The sequence below is a fragment of the Capricornis sumatraensis genome, chromosome 17, assembly GCF_032405125.1.
Source record: "Capricornis sumatraensis isolate serow.1 chromosome 17, serow.2, whole genome shotgun sequence".
In the NCBI taxonomy this organism is placed as follows: Eukaryota; Metazoa; Chordata; class Mammalia; order Artiodactyla; family Bovidae; genus Capricornis; species Capricornis sumatraensis.
The window spans coordinates 67,168,632-67,183,638 of NC_091085.1; the positions used below are offsets into that span (position 1 = coordinate 67,168,632).

Consider the following 15,007-nt stretch of genomic DNA (forward strand, 5'->3'; position numbering starts at 1 on the left):
TTCTAGGCAGGAATGCTGGAGTGGGTTGCCATGCACTCCTCCAGGGGATCTTTCCGACTCAGGGATCGAACTCGTGTCTCTTATGTCTCCTGCATTAGCAGGCAGGTTCTTTACTGTCTGAGCCACCAGGGAAACCCGTGGGGATGTCCAGTTAATGAGATGTGATCTCCAGGACAACAAACATTCTGGGGGTGACATTAATTCGCCACTCCTTGCTGTACTTTTGGCTATGCCTGTGGCTTCCCCCAGGAAAGTGTGAATTTATGTAAAACAAGAAGACTCTTTATGTTTGGGAGGCCAAGCCAGCCTAAGTTGTGAGTGGAGGTTTGCCCCGAGAGGTCTCATCTTGGTCCTGGTTGTCCATCATTCATCTGCAGCACCATACCCAGCCCTCCGCTCCCCCAGTGAACCTGCTCTTCAGGGACAGTGTCTGAGGGCAAATCCCCCGTAAGTGTTGTTTCTTAAACTTTTGGCAGACATGACAATTAGCTGGGGGTGGGGAGGCTGGTGAAAAAAGCAGGTTTCTGGGTCTCACCCTTAGAGGCTCTGAATCAGTGGCTCTCGGGAGAGGGCACAAAACTGTCCTTTATCAAGTTATTTGATGGAGGGGTCCCCTGGTCAGACCTGGATAATTTGGCCCTGCAAAATGAGCAAAGATGTGCAGAAAATAATGTGTGACGCTTCTGGAAATGGAGCTCATGGGCTGGGCTGTTTTAGAAAAAGGAAACCTTTTCTCTCCTTGATGGCCAACTTTGGCTGAACATTGGAAGTTCCGAGAGTGTGTCCCAGTGTTGTATTATGAAAAATGTAAGAAATATAGAAAACGTGGAAGAATTGCATGGAGACCACCCATATACCCACTGATTTGGTTCTACAATTAATATTTTGCTATATATTTGCTCTATCACACATCTATCCACTGATCTATCTCTCCATCCACCAACCCATCTATTTATCTATTCATCCATCAATGCATACATACATTTATCCATCCACCAATCTACCTATTTACCAATCCATCCATCCATCCATCTACCATCTTATTTTTGAAATTTCTATCTTATTATTTTTAATTTACTTTTTAATTGGAATAAAATTGCTTTACATTGTTTGTGTTGATTTCTGCCATATAGCAATGCAAATCGGCCATAATTATACATATATCACCTCCCTCTTGAGCATCCCTCCCCTTCCCCATTTTTTTTGGATGTATTTCACACTCAGTTGCATTTGTGAGTACCTTTCATCCTTGTATACTTCAGTAGGCATGCCATTAACATGGATTCAATTTTTGTTCAGGAGCCTCTGTTTCAGGTAAAGTCTACATACATTAAGAAATTCAGAGATCTTAAGTGCACCATTCACTTCTTGACAAATGCATATACCTGTGAAACCCAAGTCCTTCTCATAATATAAAACATTCCTTCACCCAGAGAGTTCCCTCATGCCCCTTCCCAGTTATTCCTCTTCCACCTCCCCAACAGAAACAATTAATATTGTGATTAAAAAAAAAACAAAACTGTTGGTTACGTTTGTCTGTTATAGAATTTTATATAAAGGAAACCATACACTGTTTACCCTTTGCATAAGGCTTTTTTCTCCTGGGGAGAACTAGAGATCCTGGGACCCCTTTTGAGTAGCAGATGCAAGTATGGGCTTCTCCTTAGAAAAACTGACAAGCTCTAAGGACCTGGTATTTGGGATGGCTTGGGGAGTGGAATTCATAAATCAGGTGAAGCCTTTGCAAGGGAAGAATGTTTGCTTCAAAATATAATCATGTGGTTTATAAGCTGGGGTTTATGGAGCAATATGTCTCCAATATATGCTAAGCCTTTCCAAGCATTGTATTGTTTGACCACCCAAGAAGGGGATGATATTCCCATTTTATAGACAAGAGACTGAGGCTCAGCGAAGGGAAGAACTTAGCCAGCCCCGCAGTGGCCAAATTGGCTGTGTACCATCAAAGGCAGGCACATCTATACAACCTGACTTCAGAATCACAACTCAAAATGAGAACCCTGATATGAAGTTATGCAGAGATTTACTATGGGAACCCCAAGGTCGCCCACCAAAGTCATCATGAATGCTGGGCGCGCTCTTGGCCAGTGAGGGTGTTGTCTTTGAGGTTCTTTCTTTTTTTTTTGGTCATGCCATGCAGCATGCGGGATCTTGGTTCCCTGACCGAGGATTGAACGCATGCCCGCTGCAGTGGAAGCTCAGAGTCTTAATCACTGGACCGCCAAGGAAGTCCCAGCCTTTGAGGTTCTTGGTGCTGCTCACATCAGACAGCCCTGTTAGAATCAATGGTGGGAATTCATGTCACTTCTTCGTGTCCCCCCTGGCCTGACCAGAGAGATGGAGCAGCTAGAATTCACAGTGCTTTTCTCCACCTCACTGGTGGGGTGAGACCTGAGTCACAAAATGGTCGCGAAGCACTTTGTAGATGAGAATGATGGGAGCGATTATTATTTGCTGAGCTAAAATCCTGCTTGGGGTGAACTGCCCCCATCCCTTGAGGGTCCACGCACATTAGATCGGAATCATTTCCCCAAGCGTATCAGAAAGTTAATAAATCGAGAAGGCTCTCGTGGGACAGGGGGAGTGTCCTCTTTTCATTCTGATCGCATATTAAAGTGCTGGCTAGCGAGAGGAGGAATTTGCTTGCGAGAACAGATTCTTCAGTCCCCAGCCTTGCCCTAGCGCACTGCTTTAGTGATTGGAGAGAGGCTGCCAGAAACTGCGTAAGCATCATAAGGGAAAACAACAGAAACTCACCCCCTCCTCAGCACCCCAGCGCCCCTGCCACCTGCTGCCGTGAAAAGGCCAATTCAGTCGGCTGCAGTGGAAAACATTCTCAGGGCCCTTCGTTAGCTGGCGGCCGGCTGTGATGCCGTTTGGCTGTGGATTTCAGTATTCCCTTGTAACGTTTTACAACCCAGAGCCGGCGACAATGGCGTCATTCATTGCATCCGCTCACGTGGAACAGAATGTGAAAGGGCAGTGGAGCCGGGAGAAGCTGGTTGGTGGCCCTGATACCCAGGGTAAACTGGGGTAGTCGGGTCCCTGTGTCCAGACTGGGCAGATCGTGTCTGTGTCAGCCGGTGCAGTGGGATTTGACTTTTGGTAAAGCAGGAATGATGGACAGTTGGATCGGTAGAAGTTGATGTTCCTGATAAAACCAATACCTAACTCTGGTAACCTCAAAGATGCTCTGTGTGACAGAAGTGCCATGTTGCCTTAGCAGCGATGGGAAGGCAACAATTGCCTATTATCAAGTGTAAGTTGGGAAAACTTTTGGAATAGCACTGACCCTGGGTGCAGCTCAGCTTTACCTCTTCTTAGCTGGGTGATCTGAGACAAGTTGCTCAACCTCTCTGAGTCTCATTTCTTTTCTCTGTCTCTAAAGTAAATATCATCATATGGATGAAATGGGATTCTCGCCAGGATCAAATGAGGGATAGCATGTAAGTCAACCAGTGCAGTGGCTGGAGAGCTGCCCCCGTGACTCAGTGGTAAAGAATCTGCCTGCAATGCAGGAGATGAGGGTTCGATCCCTGGGTTGGGAAGAGCCCCTGGAGAAGGGAATGGCAACCCACTCCAGTATTCTTGCCTGGAGAATCCCCATGGACAGAGGAGCCTGGTAGGCTACAGTCCATAGGGTTGCAAAAGAGTCGGACATGACTGAGTGATTAAAAAACAACAGCAGAGGCTGGAACAGTAGGATGCGCCAAAAAGCAATGTAAATGATGAGGAGGAAGATGAGGATGAGGAAGGTAGTGGTGATGGTGAGAATGGTCATGCTCATAATGATGATGTTGGTGAACAAGAGCCCCCAGTTGCTACTCGCTTCCCAGACCCTCGAGGGCTTTTCAACTGTCCCTTCAATTCTCTGCTGCCTGTAGTCGTGAATGATGCTGCCTGTAGTCGTGAATGATGCTGCCGAGGAAAATAGGTCATCTTCTCCTCACGGGGACTTTAGAGGCTTTTGTTATGTTGCTACTCATGAGTTCCTTTGATTCATGCGTTGATGAGCCCAGGAAAAATGATCCTGGGAATTTCCTGGTGGTCCAGTGGTTAGGACTCTGTGCTTTCACTGTTGAGGACCTGGGTTCAATCCCTGGTTGGGGAACTAAGATCCCACAAGCCACGTGGCATGGTCAGAGAAAGAGAAGTGATCCCAAATGGTGTTTATTGGGACCATTTTCTTCTCTTTGCCTCTGTAACTCCATCCTGACTAGAGAAGTCACTCAGCTCTTCTATGCCTCGATTTTGACACCTGCCAGGTGGATTTGGGGATGTTGTATTGCAGACACCAGGGGAGACATGTGTGGTTGATGGTGGGACTGATGTTTCAAGCTCCTCAGAGAGAAACATACTGAGAGGGACAAGTGGTTATTGAGGTAATATGCCTTTCCCACTTCTGTGAGTGTTAGTAATCAAAAACAGGATTTGGCTTTTCCAGAGGGTAATTTTGCAATCTGGCAGTGCCGGAAGGGAGAATTCCACAGAGTCCATTGATACATTCTCTTGTAAATTCCCTCAGCCAACATTTTTTAAGAGTTATTTTCTTTAACTAAAAAAAATAACCTTCCCTATTAAGAATATCAAACTAAAAAGAGACTTCCCCTTCCCTGTTGGATCTCTGACAGCCCAGTACTCGAACTAAGCAAGATCTAAATTGAATTGCCAGCAAGATTTGACACCTTTTTTGTTTTATTATTATAATGATTTTTCTTCTTCTCCTTTTTTTTCCATTACGTAGCTTCAGCTGCCAAGTGAGAACTATAAAGCTAATTTCATTCCTTTCAGCCTCCTGGCCCCAGGGGAAGAGTCTGAGCAGTTGGAGCTGCTCAGTTTGGCTCCAGCTTTGGTTCTGAAATGACACAGTCCACAGGAAAGCTGGGCTAGGAGACCCCAGGGTGTCATGAGGGTGTCTGTAACCTCACAGAAACTTGGCAGACACTCTGTTGTCCCCTGTCTGGTTACTCTGATGTGGTTTGTGATGACAAACAAAGGCCGGGGCCCAGAGTGGGAGATTGTCACACCCCTGAGAGGTGGGTGAAATGAGAGAGGAGTCTTAGGCTCCAAACCCCTGCACCCCTAATAGCATATTATGTTTTAAAAATGGAAAGAGGTCAGTAGGAAATTGTCTAGAAGTAATTTGGAGACGGTTGGGTTAGAATTCTGGTGGTGTCTGTTTCTAACTCTGGGACCCTGGGCAAGTTATTTCATCTCCCTGGGCCTTGGTTTTCTAATCTATAAAATGGGGATAAGAGTAGTCCCCACTTCAGAGGGTCACAGAGAGGATGAAGGGGGTGAATGCAGCATCCTTCAAAATTGTGCTGGGCGTTCTGCTCTTTGTACATGGGATAATTTCAGGTGTACTTTTAAAAATTTTGAATAGGTAAGTATTTTTATTTTAATTGCGTTAGAGGACCTTGCACCACAAACCCCTTAATGTCATGGCTATTATTACTCAGAGTAAGGCAAAGCTCATTTAGGCAAAGAATTCATTTAAAAATGGAGTAAGGTAAAGAATGGTTGGTTCAGAGCAAACATCATAGCTAAGTTCAGGATTTCCTGATTCATATTTCTTCTACAGAGGGATTCTTATCCTGGTTAGGGCCCTGGGCTCCTCTGGCAGTCTGGGGAAGCTTAGGGATCCCTTCTCAGAAGAATCTGATTAAATGTGTAAAATAAGATGCATTGATTGCCAAGGAAGCCCATTATATTAACACAGAGTGATCAAACTCTTTCCTAAATGGCGACATCGTAACATATGCGCTTTATAAATGTCTTAAGTAATGGGGACCTCGTAGCAGATCGAAAATGACTGTAATTTTGAAGTCATCATGAGCGTAAGTGGTATCTGGAGACCTGTACAGCTGCAGCAAGATGGGAAGTTATTTTGTTTCTGTTGATGACAGTCGCTAGGGCTGCTAACTCAACTGTGGCTTGCTGCCGACACCCATCACAGAAGGAAAGACTGAATTCCAATTCGGGATTACTGAAAATAAAGACATCATTTTGAAAATCCAAGTTTACACCCCTAAGTTTTTCCCCAAAGTTGAGACCTCCACGTTCGGGAGACAGGCTTATGGCACGGCTCCCTCCCGGGAAATTTTATGAGCTGGAAGCGCGAGTCATCTTGTAATGGCGGTCATGACAGCTTCTACTGTGTGCCAGACATTTTCTAGAGTATGTTCTTGGATAATTTCAACGATCTTGAGAGATAACTGATGCTCAGAGAGATCGAGTATCTTGTCTAAGATCACACAACTGTTAAGATGGTAGGTCTGATACAGAATGCACTTTTGCCTGAATCTAATATCTTTTTTCTTTCCACTATACCCTGATTCTTAGATACTCAAATAAAAATCAGAGTCCAGTGAGTGGGTGATCAGGGAAGGGAAGGTGTCTGGGGGACTCGGGGCTGGCGGCTATGGTTTCTCCAGATCATCTCTTTATTTCCCCATTTTGCAGGTGAGGCTTAGCTAGATGACCTCCTTTATCCTCGCTCACTGAGTTAGCAAGGATATTAGACTAGGGGTGCTACAGGCACAGTGGGGTGGAGGACCCAATGGAAGGTATTGCGTGAAAAATCGACGTTTCAGGACTTTCCTGGTGGTCCAGTGGTTAGGATACCGAGCTCCCACTGCAGGGGGCTAAACTTCGATCCCTGGTTGGGGACTAAGATCCCACATGCTGCGGGGCCGAAAAAAAAAGACAAGGAAGCACTTTTTTTAAAATGTTAAAAAAAAATTAGAAGGGACATTTCCCCAGAAATAGCAGCTTTTCTGGATCCACAGATGACGAGATCAGATTCAAGTCCTCTTCTGTCCTCCTCACTCCCAGGGACCTCTCTTGGGAGAAATGTGGGGGAAGCTTTGAATAGCTTCTCCTTCATTTTCATTTTGCTTTCCAACCAAGGAAGATCTTGCCCTGCGAATTTTACCTCTGTTTCCATTGCCTTTTGTTGCCCAAGGTGGGGTGGAGGGTGGGGGACATGGGGAGGATGAATGGAGAACCTGGAGGGTCACACGTTGTCGTCCAGGAGACTGCAAGCACTTCCTTTATTTTGCATGTATCCCTCCTAGACTAGTCCTCCTGCTCTGTCGTAATTAAAATCATGTTAGTAGTTTATATACTATTCTATTAACAATTAGTAATAATTATTATTTTCAACATGGAAATAGTCATCTAAACTTCATAAATGGTGGTGGTGGTTTAGTTACTAAGTCATGTCTGACTCTTGTGACCCCATGGACTGTAGCCTGCCAGGCTCCTCGTCCATGGGATTCTCCAGCCAACAATACTGGAGTGGGTTGCCATTTCTTTCTCCAGAAACCTCATAAATGCTCACTGTAAAAAGAGTCAAACAAGGCAGATGTGCAAAAAGTAATGTTGTTTAGTAGCTCAGTCGTGTCCAACTCTTTTGCAACCCTATGGACTGTAGCCCACCAGGCTTCTCTGTCCATGGGATTTCCTAGGCAAGAATACTGGAATGGGTTGCCATTTCCTTCTCCAGGGTATCTTCCCAACCCAGGGATGGAACCCGAGTCTCCTGCATGGGCAGGTGAGTTCTTTACCACTTTGAGCCACGAGGAAAGCCTGCAAAAAAGTAATAAGTTGATCTAAAAGTTCTTCCATAACCCCAGCTTCTGGAGGGACCCACTGGGATCTATTTCATAATTTCAGTCATGTTAAATCCTACCTCTTTAACTTCATTTATCTTGCACAGATTTATGAATCTGTTCGTAAACAGGCTTCTCATTATTTTCAAAGGTTGCATGAATATTCCATCATCTAGCTCTGTCAAAGTTGACTCAACCATTAATGAGGACATTTAGACTGTTTCCAGTGTCTTCCCTTGGTTCTGGAGAAGGAAATGGCAATCCACTCCAGTCTTCTTGCCTGGAGAATACAATGGACAGAGGAGCCTGGACGGGCTACAGTCCATGGGGTTGCAAAGAGTCGGACGTGACCAAGCAAGTGAATACTTTCACTTTCATAGACGATGCAGTGGAGAAAAATCCTCATACTTACCTTCTTAGGAAAATCCATAGTAATGGGATTGCTTGGTCCACTTTATTAAAAATTAAAAAAATGAACGCTATCAGGAATTCCCTGGTGATCAGGTGGTTAGGACTCAGTGATTTCACTCCCATGGCCCTGGGCTGAATTCCTGGTCTGGGAACTAAGATCCTGCAAGTTGCATGGTGTGGCCAAAAAAAAAAAAAGGGGTGATATCATATTGCCTTCCAGAAAAGATGGGCTGATCACCGTATCCACGCTGCACTAGTTACTGTCCTGTGCAAGATATCCTTTCTGATCCCAAACACTGGCAGCCTTCTTCCCTTAGTGCATGTGAGAATGTTATGGGTTGGACTGTTCTCTTCTTTAACACCCTGGATATTTCTGTCAGTTCTTCCTTTTACCTTTGAGCTTCTCTGCAAATTCTCACTCAGTCCCTCCTTCACTCACATGGTTTCCTTTGGGGCTCTTGGTGATACTCAGCTCCACTTTCCTCCTTTCCAGGACAGGTTTCTGTTGAACTGCCCGAGCTTTTATGAAGACAAAAATAGGAATACATGAAAGCAAAAGGGAAGGGAATGTGGGGGACCTATCATAAAAGTGTGAGGGACCAGGAATTTCCCTGGTGGTCCAGTGGTGAAGAATCTACCCGCCAATGCAGGAGACATGGGTTTGATCCCTGGCCTGGGAGGATCCCACATGCCGTGGAGCAGCTAAGCCCGTGCACCGCAGCTACTGAGGCCTGCGCCCCTGAGCCCGTCCTCTGCAGCCAGAGAAGCCACTGTGATGAGAAGCCCATGCACCGCAACCAAAGAGTAGCCCCGTTCGCTGCAACTAGAGGAAGCCCAGGCAGCAACGGAGACCCGGCACAGCCAATAAATACATACATAAGAATAGTAAAAAAGAGAGTATGAGGGACCAGATTTTGAGCACCCTGGTAGAGGCTATCCATATGGCATCGTAAGCTGAGGTTTAGAAAGGCTGTCATCCATATGGCATTGTAAACTGAGGTTTAGAAAGGCTGTCATCCACATGGCATTGTAAACTGAGGTTTAGAAAGGCTGTGGTCCCGTGGTGGGGATGAGACCTGACTCTGGACCTGCCTCTCCTTAGATCCCAGGCTCTGTTCTCCATCTCCTCTGACCTCTCTTTTCCTCTTCCTGCCCCCCTCCCCCCCACTGTGTCTCCAAAACTGTGACAGGCCTGCTGATGGCTGTCATTTGTTGTGACAAACACCACTGTAAGGCTTTCACAGGCATTAACTCATTTCTTCTCTCAACAATCCTTTGAACCTAGATTTTGTTTATTATCCCTTTTTTACAGGTGGGAAACCAAGGGACAGAGAAGTTAAGTATTGTCAGAGGCAACAAGTACAGCAACTCAAAAGGGAATTCTAAGGCACAGGCAGCAAGCTCTTCAGATTGGGGTGACCTAGATTCTTCTGTGACTACCCTAGATGGTCAGCTGCCATTCTTGATTAATGTTAGGGAAAGATGGAGACCAAGAAGTTAAGTCTTAGTGACTTCTCAGCTCTTTAGCATTTGAATTAGGGAATTCAAAGACAGCTAGAAGAGCGTGAATATTTCAACTGGCATGTGTTTGTTGATTTTTAGGAGGAATTCTGAGCTGGGGGTGCTTATTTACCTTTTGGTATATGTATAGAACTGTTCATGAACCTACTTGCCTAATGTATAAGACATGAAAAGATGGTGACTAAATGTATATGCCCATGGCATAGGATGCACTTGAGTATAACTTTATCTCTCCATTCGTCAAAGACCCCTTTGTTTCTTATTCTGTGGTTTTCTTTTTCCCAGTGGATTATTTGACCCTGTGGTTCAGACAATGAAAAGATCTCTATCATGCCACTCACTGATCGATGTTATTTTGTATCTCTCTCTTTCAGTAAAGAATATCCTGTGGTTCCCAGGAGCACAGTGAGACAGAAAGTGGCCTCCAACCACAGTCCTTTCAGCAGTGAGCCTCGAGCTCTGTCCGCCTCATCCAACTTGGGGTCCCAGTACCAGTGTGAGAATGGCGTGTCCGGCCCTTCCCAGGACCTCCTGCCCCCACCCAACCCATACCCGCTGCCCCAGGAGCACAGCCAAATTTACCATTGCACCAAGAGGAAAGGTGAGTGCGACTGCACTGCCCACCTGGCCACTTTCTTTTCTTCTTTCCCTTGAAAAAAGGAAATACACCTGACCACATGTATATTTATTTTTTAAATGTAAGCAGTGCACCGAGAGACTGAGAGAATGTACGAGAGTCAAACCATTCTGGTACAGCAAAGGATTCCTTTGACACATCTCTGCCAAGTTCTAGCCCCTTCCTTGGGGAAAGCTTATTTGAAATGTTCAGATGCATTTATTTATTTGCATTTGCAGATGCACACAAATACAGGGTTTTGCTTTTACTTTTAATTGTTGATATCATACTGTACCTGTTTTGCAACTTGTATTTCTTAAAATTTTAGAATATATTGTATTTTTTAAACTTTTTATTTTATATAGGAATATAGTTAATGAAAGGGCTTCCCTGGTAGCTCAGCTGGTAAAGAATCCACCTGCAATGCAGGAGACCAGGGTTCAATTCCTGGGTCGGGAAGATCTGCTGGAAAAGGGATAGGCTACCCACTCCAGTATTCTTGGGCTTCCTTGGTGACTCAGCTGGTAAAGAATCTGCCTGAAATGTGAGAGACCTGGGTTCAATTCCTCATTTGGGAAGATGCCCTGGAGAAGGGAAAGGCTATCCACTCCAGTATTCTGGCCTGAAGAGTTCCATGGACTCTATAGTCCGTGGGGTCACAAAGAGTTGGACCCAACTGAGCAATTTTCACTTTCATAATTAACGACTGTAAGGTGTACAGTAGAGTGAATCAGTCATACATATACATGTTTTGATTCTTTTTCAAATTCTTTTCCTATTTAGGTTGTTACGTAATATTGAGTAGAGTTCCCTGTGCTCTACAGTAGCATACATTGTAGATGTCTTTTCATGACCCTAGAACAGCCTCATTCTTTTTAGCTGCTGAAAAGGAAATATTACCCTAAAAGGATAAAGCCAAGTTTATGTTGTCAGGGGTAGTCAGGGAGTATGCTTTCAGAGTCTTGGTTGTATTATAAGCCTACAACCTACACTCCAGGGAACCTCCTTGGAATTTGATGTGCTCTTTAGTCCTTGGAAAAGGAAATGGCAACCCACTCCAGTATTCTTGCCTGGAGAATCCCATGGACGGAGGAGCCTGGTGGGCTGCAGTCCGCGGGGTCGCAGAGTCGGACACGACTGAGCGACCTCACTTTCACTTAGTCCTTGGGCAAGGTTTTTCCCAAGTGGATTCTGAGCTCTTCTTTCTTTTCCAGATCAATACCAAAAAAAAAGAAAAAAAAGGCAGAGAGGGAGAAAAGAAAATCATGGTGGATTTTGTCTTCTGTGCATCCCCTCTTTAAATCTCCTAGGCTGTTGTCTGAGACATCTCATCATTTCCTTTGCCTAATGAGAAATGGATGACTTCTTCCTAAGCTATCTGAGTCCAGAGGGGAAGTTAAGGCAGGAAATTTCTGGTGGCACATTTTCCAAGGCAGAATCGAAGGTGTGGATGTGGGCAGTGGGGCCAGGGAAACAGATTTGAGTGTCAACTCTGCCAACTTCCTGGATGACCTCAGGCAGGTGTCCTAGCCTCTCTGGGCATCATTTTCTCACTTTGTAAATGGTGCTAAGTTCCTGAGAGCAACTGGTGCTTGATGAGCACCCCATGGGTGGCAGTGAAGTGAATCCCAGGAGGAAGTAAAGAGACGGCTGCTCATTTAGGTGAAGGTTCGGGAAGACAGACATAAGGGGAGGGGACTGTGCAACCTCCTGCTTATGCCTGTGATTTTCAGAGTCAGACTAGTGAGATAAATCTGACCTTTGCCATTCTCACATGTTTATGATTACGGGAAAGTTACTTAGTCAGTGCCTCTAAATCTCACAACAAACCTTTGTAGATTGGAGCCCACAATTGGACCTGTCTCCTCGGCTGGGTGTGAAGAGGCTATGAAATAAGCGCTAGGTTGACTTAATAAACCAGCTCTGTTTTGCTCCAGACAGTCTGTGGCCCCATCATCAGAGTGCTCCCTGTTGGATCTCAAAGCCCCATCAGCCAACACGACGCCGTTCAAAGTCTAGTGGCGCCTGGACCTTCTTTTTTGACCTGAGAAAAGGAACACGGTTTGGCTATTTGACATTTACCAAAGTCACGTTTTTCAAGAGGGAAGAGCTGTCATGGGTCCAAATAAGGGGCTGGGGAGCTGACCCGGTGAGACCAGGCTTTCCAGACTTACCTGAAGCCCATCCAAACTCCTTGGATCTGGAAGGCTTGAGCAGCATCAGCCCATCAGGCCCCCTGGCCTGACTCCCAGCACACCCGCTGCTGGATGGGCTGGAGCCCAGATGCCTGCAATATGCCTCTTTCAGGCACAAGCAGGGGTTAAGAATGTCCTGTAGCGCATAGATGCTGGTGCAGAGATGCTGTTTCATATTATATTTCAGGAAGCCCTGCCGAGGTTCCAGGCTAACCTTTTCAGGAACATTATTAAGTAGGCACTGTTATATAAACCAATTTTACAAATAGGGAACCTGAGGGAAAATTGTGAGCTGATGGTTGTTTTTCTTTTTCTTTTAATTAATTAATGTATTTTAATTGGAAGCTAATTACTTTACACTATTGTAGTGGTTTTTGCCATGCATTGACATGAATCAGCCATGGGTGTTCATGTGTCCCCCATCCTGAACGCCACTCCCACCTCCCTCCCCAATCCCTCAGGTTGTCCCACTGCCCTGGCTTTGAGTGCCCTGTTTCATGCATCGAGCTTGGACTGGTGATCTGTTTCGCATATGGTAATATACATGTTTCAATGCTATTCTCTCAAATCATCCCACCCTTGCTTTCTCCCATAGAGTCCAAAAGTCTGTTCTTTACATCTGTGTCTCTTTTGCTGTCTAGCATGTAGGGTCCTTGTTACCATCTTTCTAAATTCCATATATATGCGTTAATATACTGTATTAGTGTTATTCTTTCTGACTTACTTCACTGATGTTCTTTTTTTTTTTTCAAGCTGCTTTTAAAAATATTTCATTTATTTTTATTTACTTACATATTTTGGCTGCACCGGGTCTTCGTTGCTGCGTGTGGGCTGCTCTAGCTGCGGTGCTTGGGCTTCTCTTTGCAGTGGCTTCTCTTGTTGGGGAGCACAGGCTCTAGGGAGCACGGGTTTCCGGATATGCAGCACGCGGCCTCCGTAGCCCTGGCTCCCAGGCTCTAGCGCACAGGCTCAGTAGTTGTGGCGCACGGGCTCAGTTGCCCTGCAGCATGTGGAATCTTCCCAGACCAGGGATCGAACCTGTGACCCCTGCATTGGCAGGCGGACTCTCAACCTCTGCACCACCAGGGAGGTCCGAACTGATGGTTCTTGAAGGTAGAGTTTGAACCCACGCCTGGCCTGCAGACTCTGCCTGGACTGTGAACCATCACCCTATCTGCCTCCATTACCTTTGCTTATGAGCTGCAGTCTCCGAATTTCATCGTCCCACTAGAGATCTGCTCTTGAGACTGGGTCCTATTCGCTGATGAAGAGCTCACAGGTTTGAATTAAAGAGTTCTTTCGATTAAATTGATGCCAGACCTAGTTACAAAGAATCAGGGTGCTGTTTTAGGTTCGATATTGATAGCAGCATCCTTGGAAATGCACTCTTGGAGGATACAGGAGGAAGGCTTTGAATGCAAGGCTGTGAACCTCTTTGGGTAATAGGAGTGGTTGTCCTGCACATGGTGCTTTGCTGGGATCCTTGGGTGAGCTTGGAATTGGCTTGAGGTGGCCCCCAGGAAAGCTGGAGTCAGTGGCTGGTCCATTGCGGTCTCTCCCAGCGGCTGATCCTTCCCAGCAGCATGATGGTGGGTAACTTGCTTCGGCTTTCTGAGCCTCAGCCAGCTTTTCTGCAGAATGGGGGGAGACAACAGCGCTTACGCTGCAGGGTTGTCACGAGATGAAATGAGATAATCCCAGTGATGTGCTTGAGAACCTGCTACCGATAAGTCTTCCACTGAAGGTGAGCTCACAGCCGCCCTGACTTTGGGAAACGCACACCGTTGCTAACAGTGCAGACATTACTATGGCTTGTTATTGACTTGTTTGATGGCAGTGGCGATCGAATGCTATGAAGGAGACGCACAAAGTGCTAACAGAAAGCAAAGTGGGGGACTTCCCTGGTGGCCCAGTGGTTGAATCCACATTTCCAATGCAGGGGATGTGAGTTTGATCCCTGGTTGGGAAATTGAGATCCTGTATGCCATGGGGCAGCTGAGTCTGGGCATCATGCTGTAACTAAGATCGGACACAGCCAAATAAATAAATGTTTTTAAAAAGTTATTTTAAAAAAACAGCAAAGTGGATTATTGGACTAGAGTGGGGGTGTCGGGGAAGAATTTCAGTTGAGGTCTCTGCAGAGTTGTTGTCAGCTATGAGATTGGGGAGCCAAGTGGTTGTCCAGGCATAGAGAAGACCCTTGGAAAATGGGGAGCCCCCTCTCACTGGGGGAGTGGACATAAGGCCAGCATGGTTTGAACACAGAGCAAGGAAGAGTGATGAGAGAGAAGGCTGCTGAGGATGGCAGGGACCAGCACAATGCCAGCCCTTGTGAGCCACTTTGAAGGGTTCGGATTTTATCTTAACACCGACGGGTGGCCTTTGCAGGGCTTTGAATCCATGAAGGATGTGATTCTGGTTTTGTTTGGAGGCAGTCCCTTTGCTGTGATTGAATTGATGCCAGGGATGGTTCATAGGCTCCAAAGTGTGTGAGATGGTGATGGCTCAGACCAAGGAGTGTGGAGAAGAGCTGGAGATGTCAGAGGAGTCAGGACGTTGCGACGGGTTGCAGATAACAAGGTGAAGGATTGCCCCCTCTTTGACAGATGTGGACCCTGAGGCTCAGAGAG

At 45.9% G+C, this 15,007-nt stretch overlaps 1 protein-coding gene across 1 annotated transcript in view; it reads left to right on the forward strand.

Moving 5' to 3' along the window:
• TBX5 (T-box transcription factor 5) overlaps positions 1-15,007 on the forward strand; it is a 47,420-nt gene that overhangs the window by 25,372 nt on the left and 7,041 nt on the right. Inside the window, exon 7 of the mRNA XM_068990191.1 lies at positions 9,941-10,167. Within this exon, the coding sequence (XP_068846292.1) occupies positions 9,941-10,167 (227 nt within the window). The remainder of the gene's footprint in view (positions 1-9,940; positions 10,168-15,007) is intronic.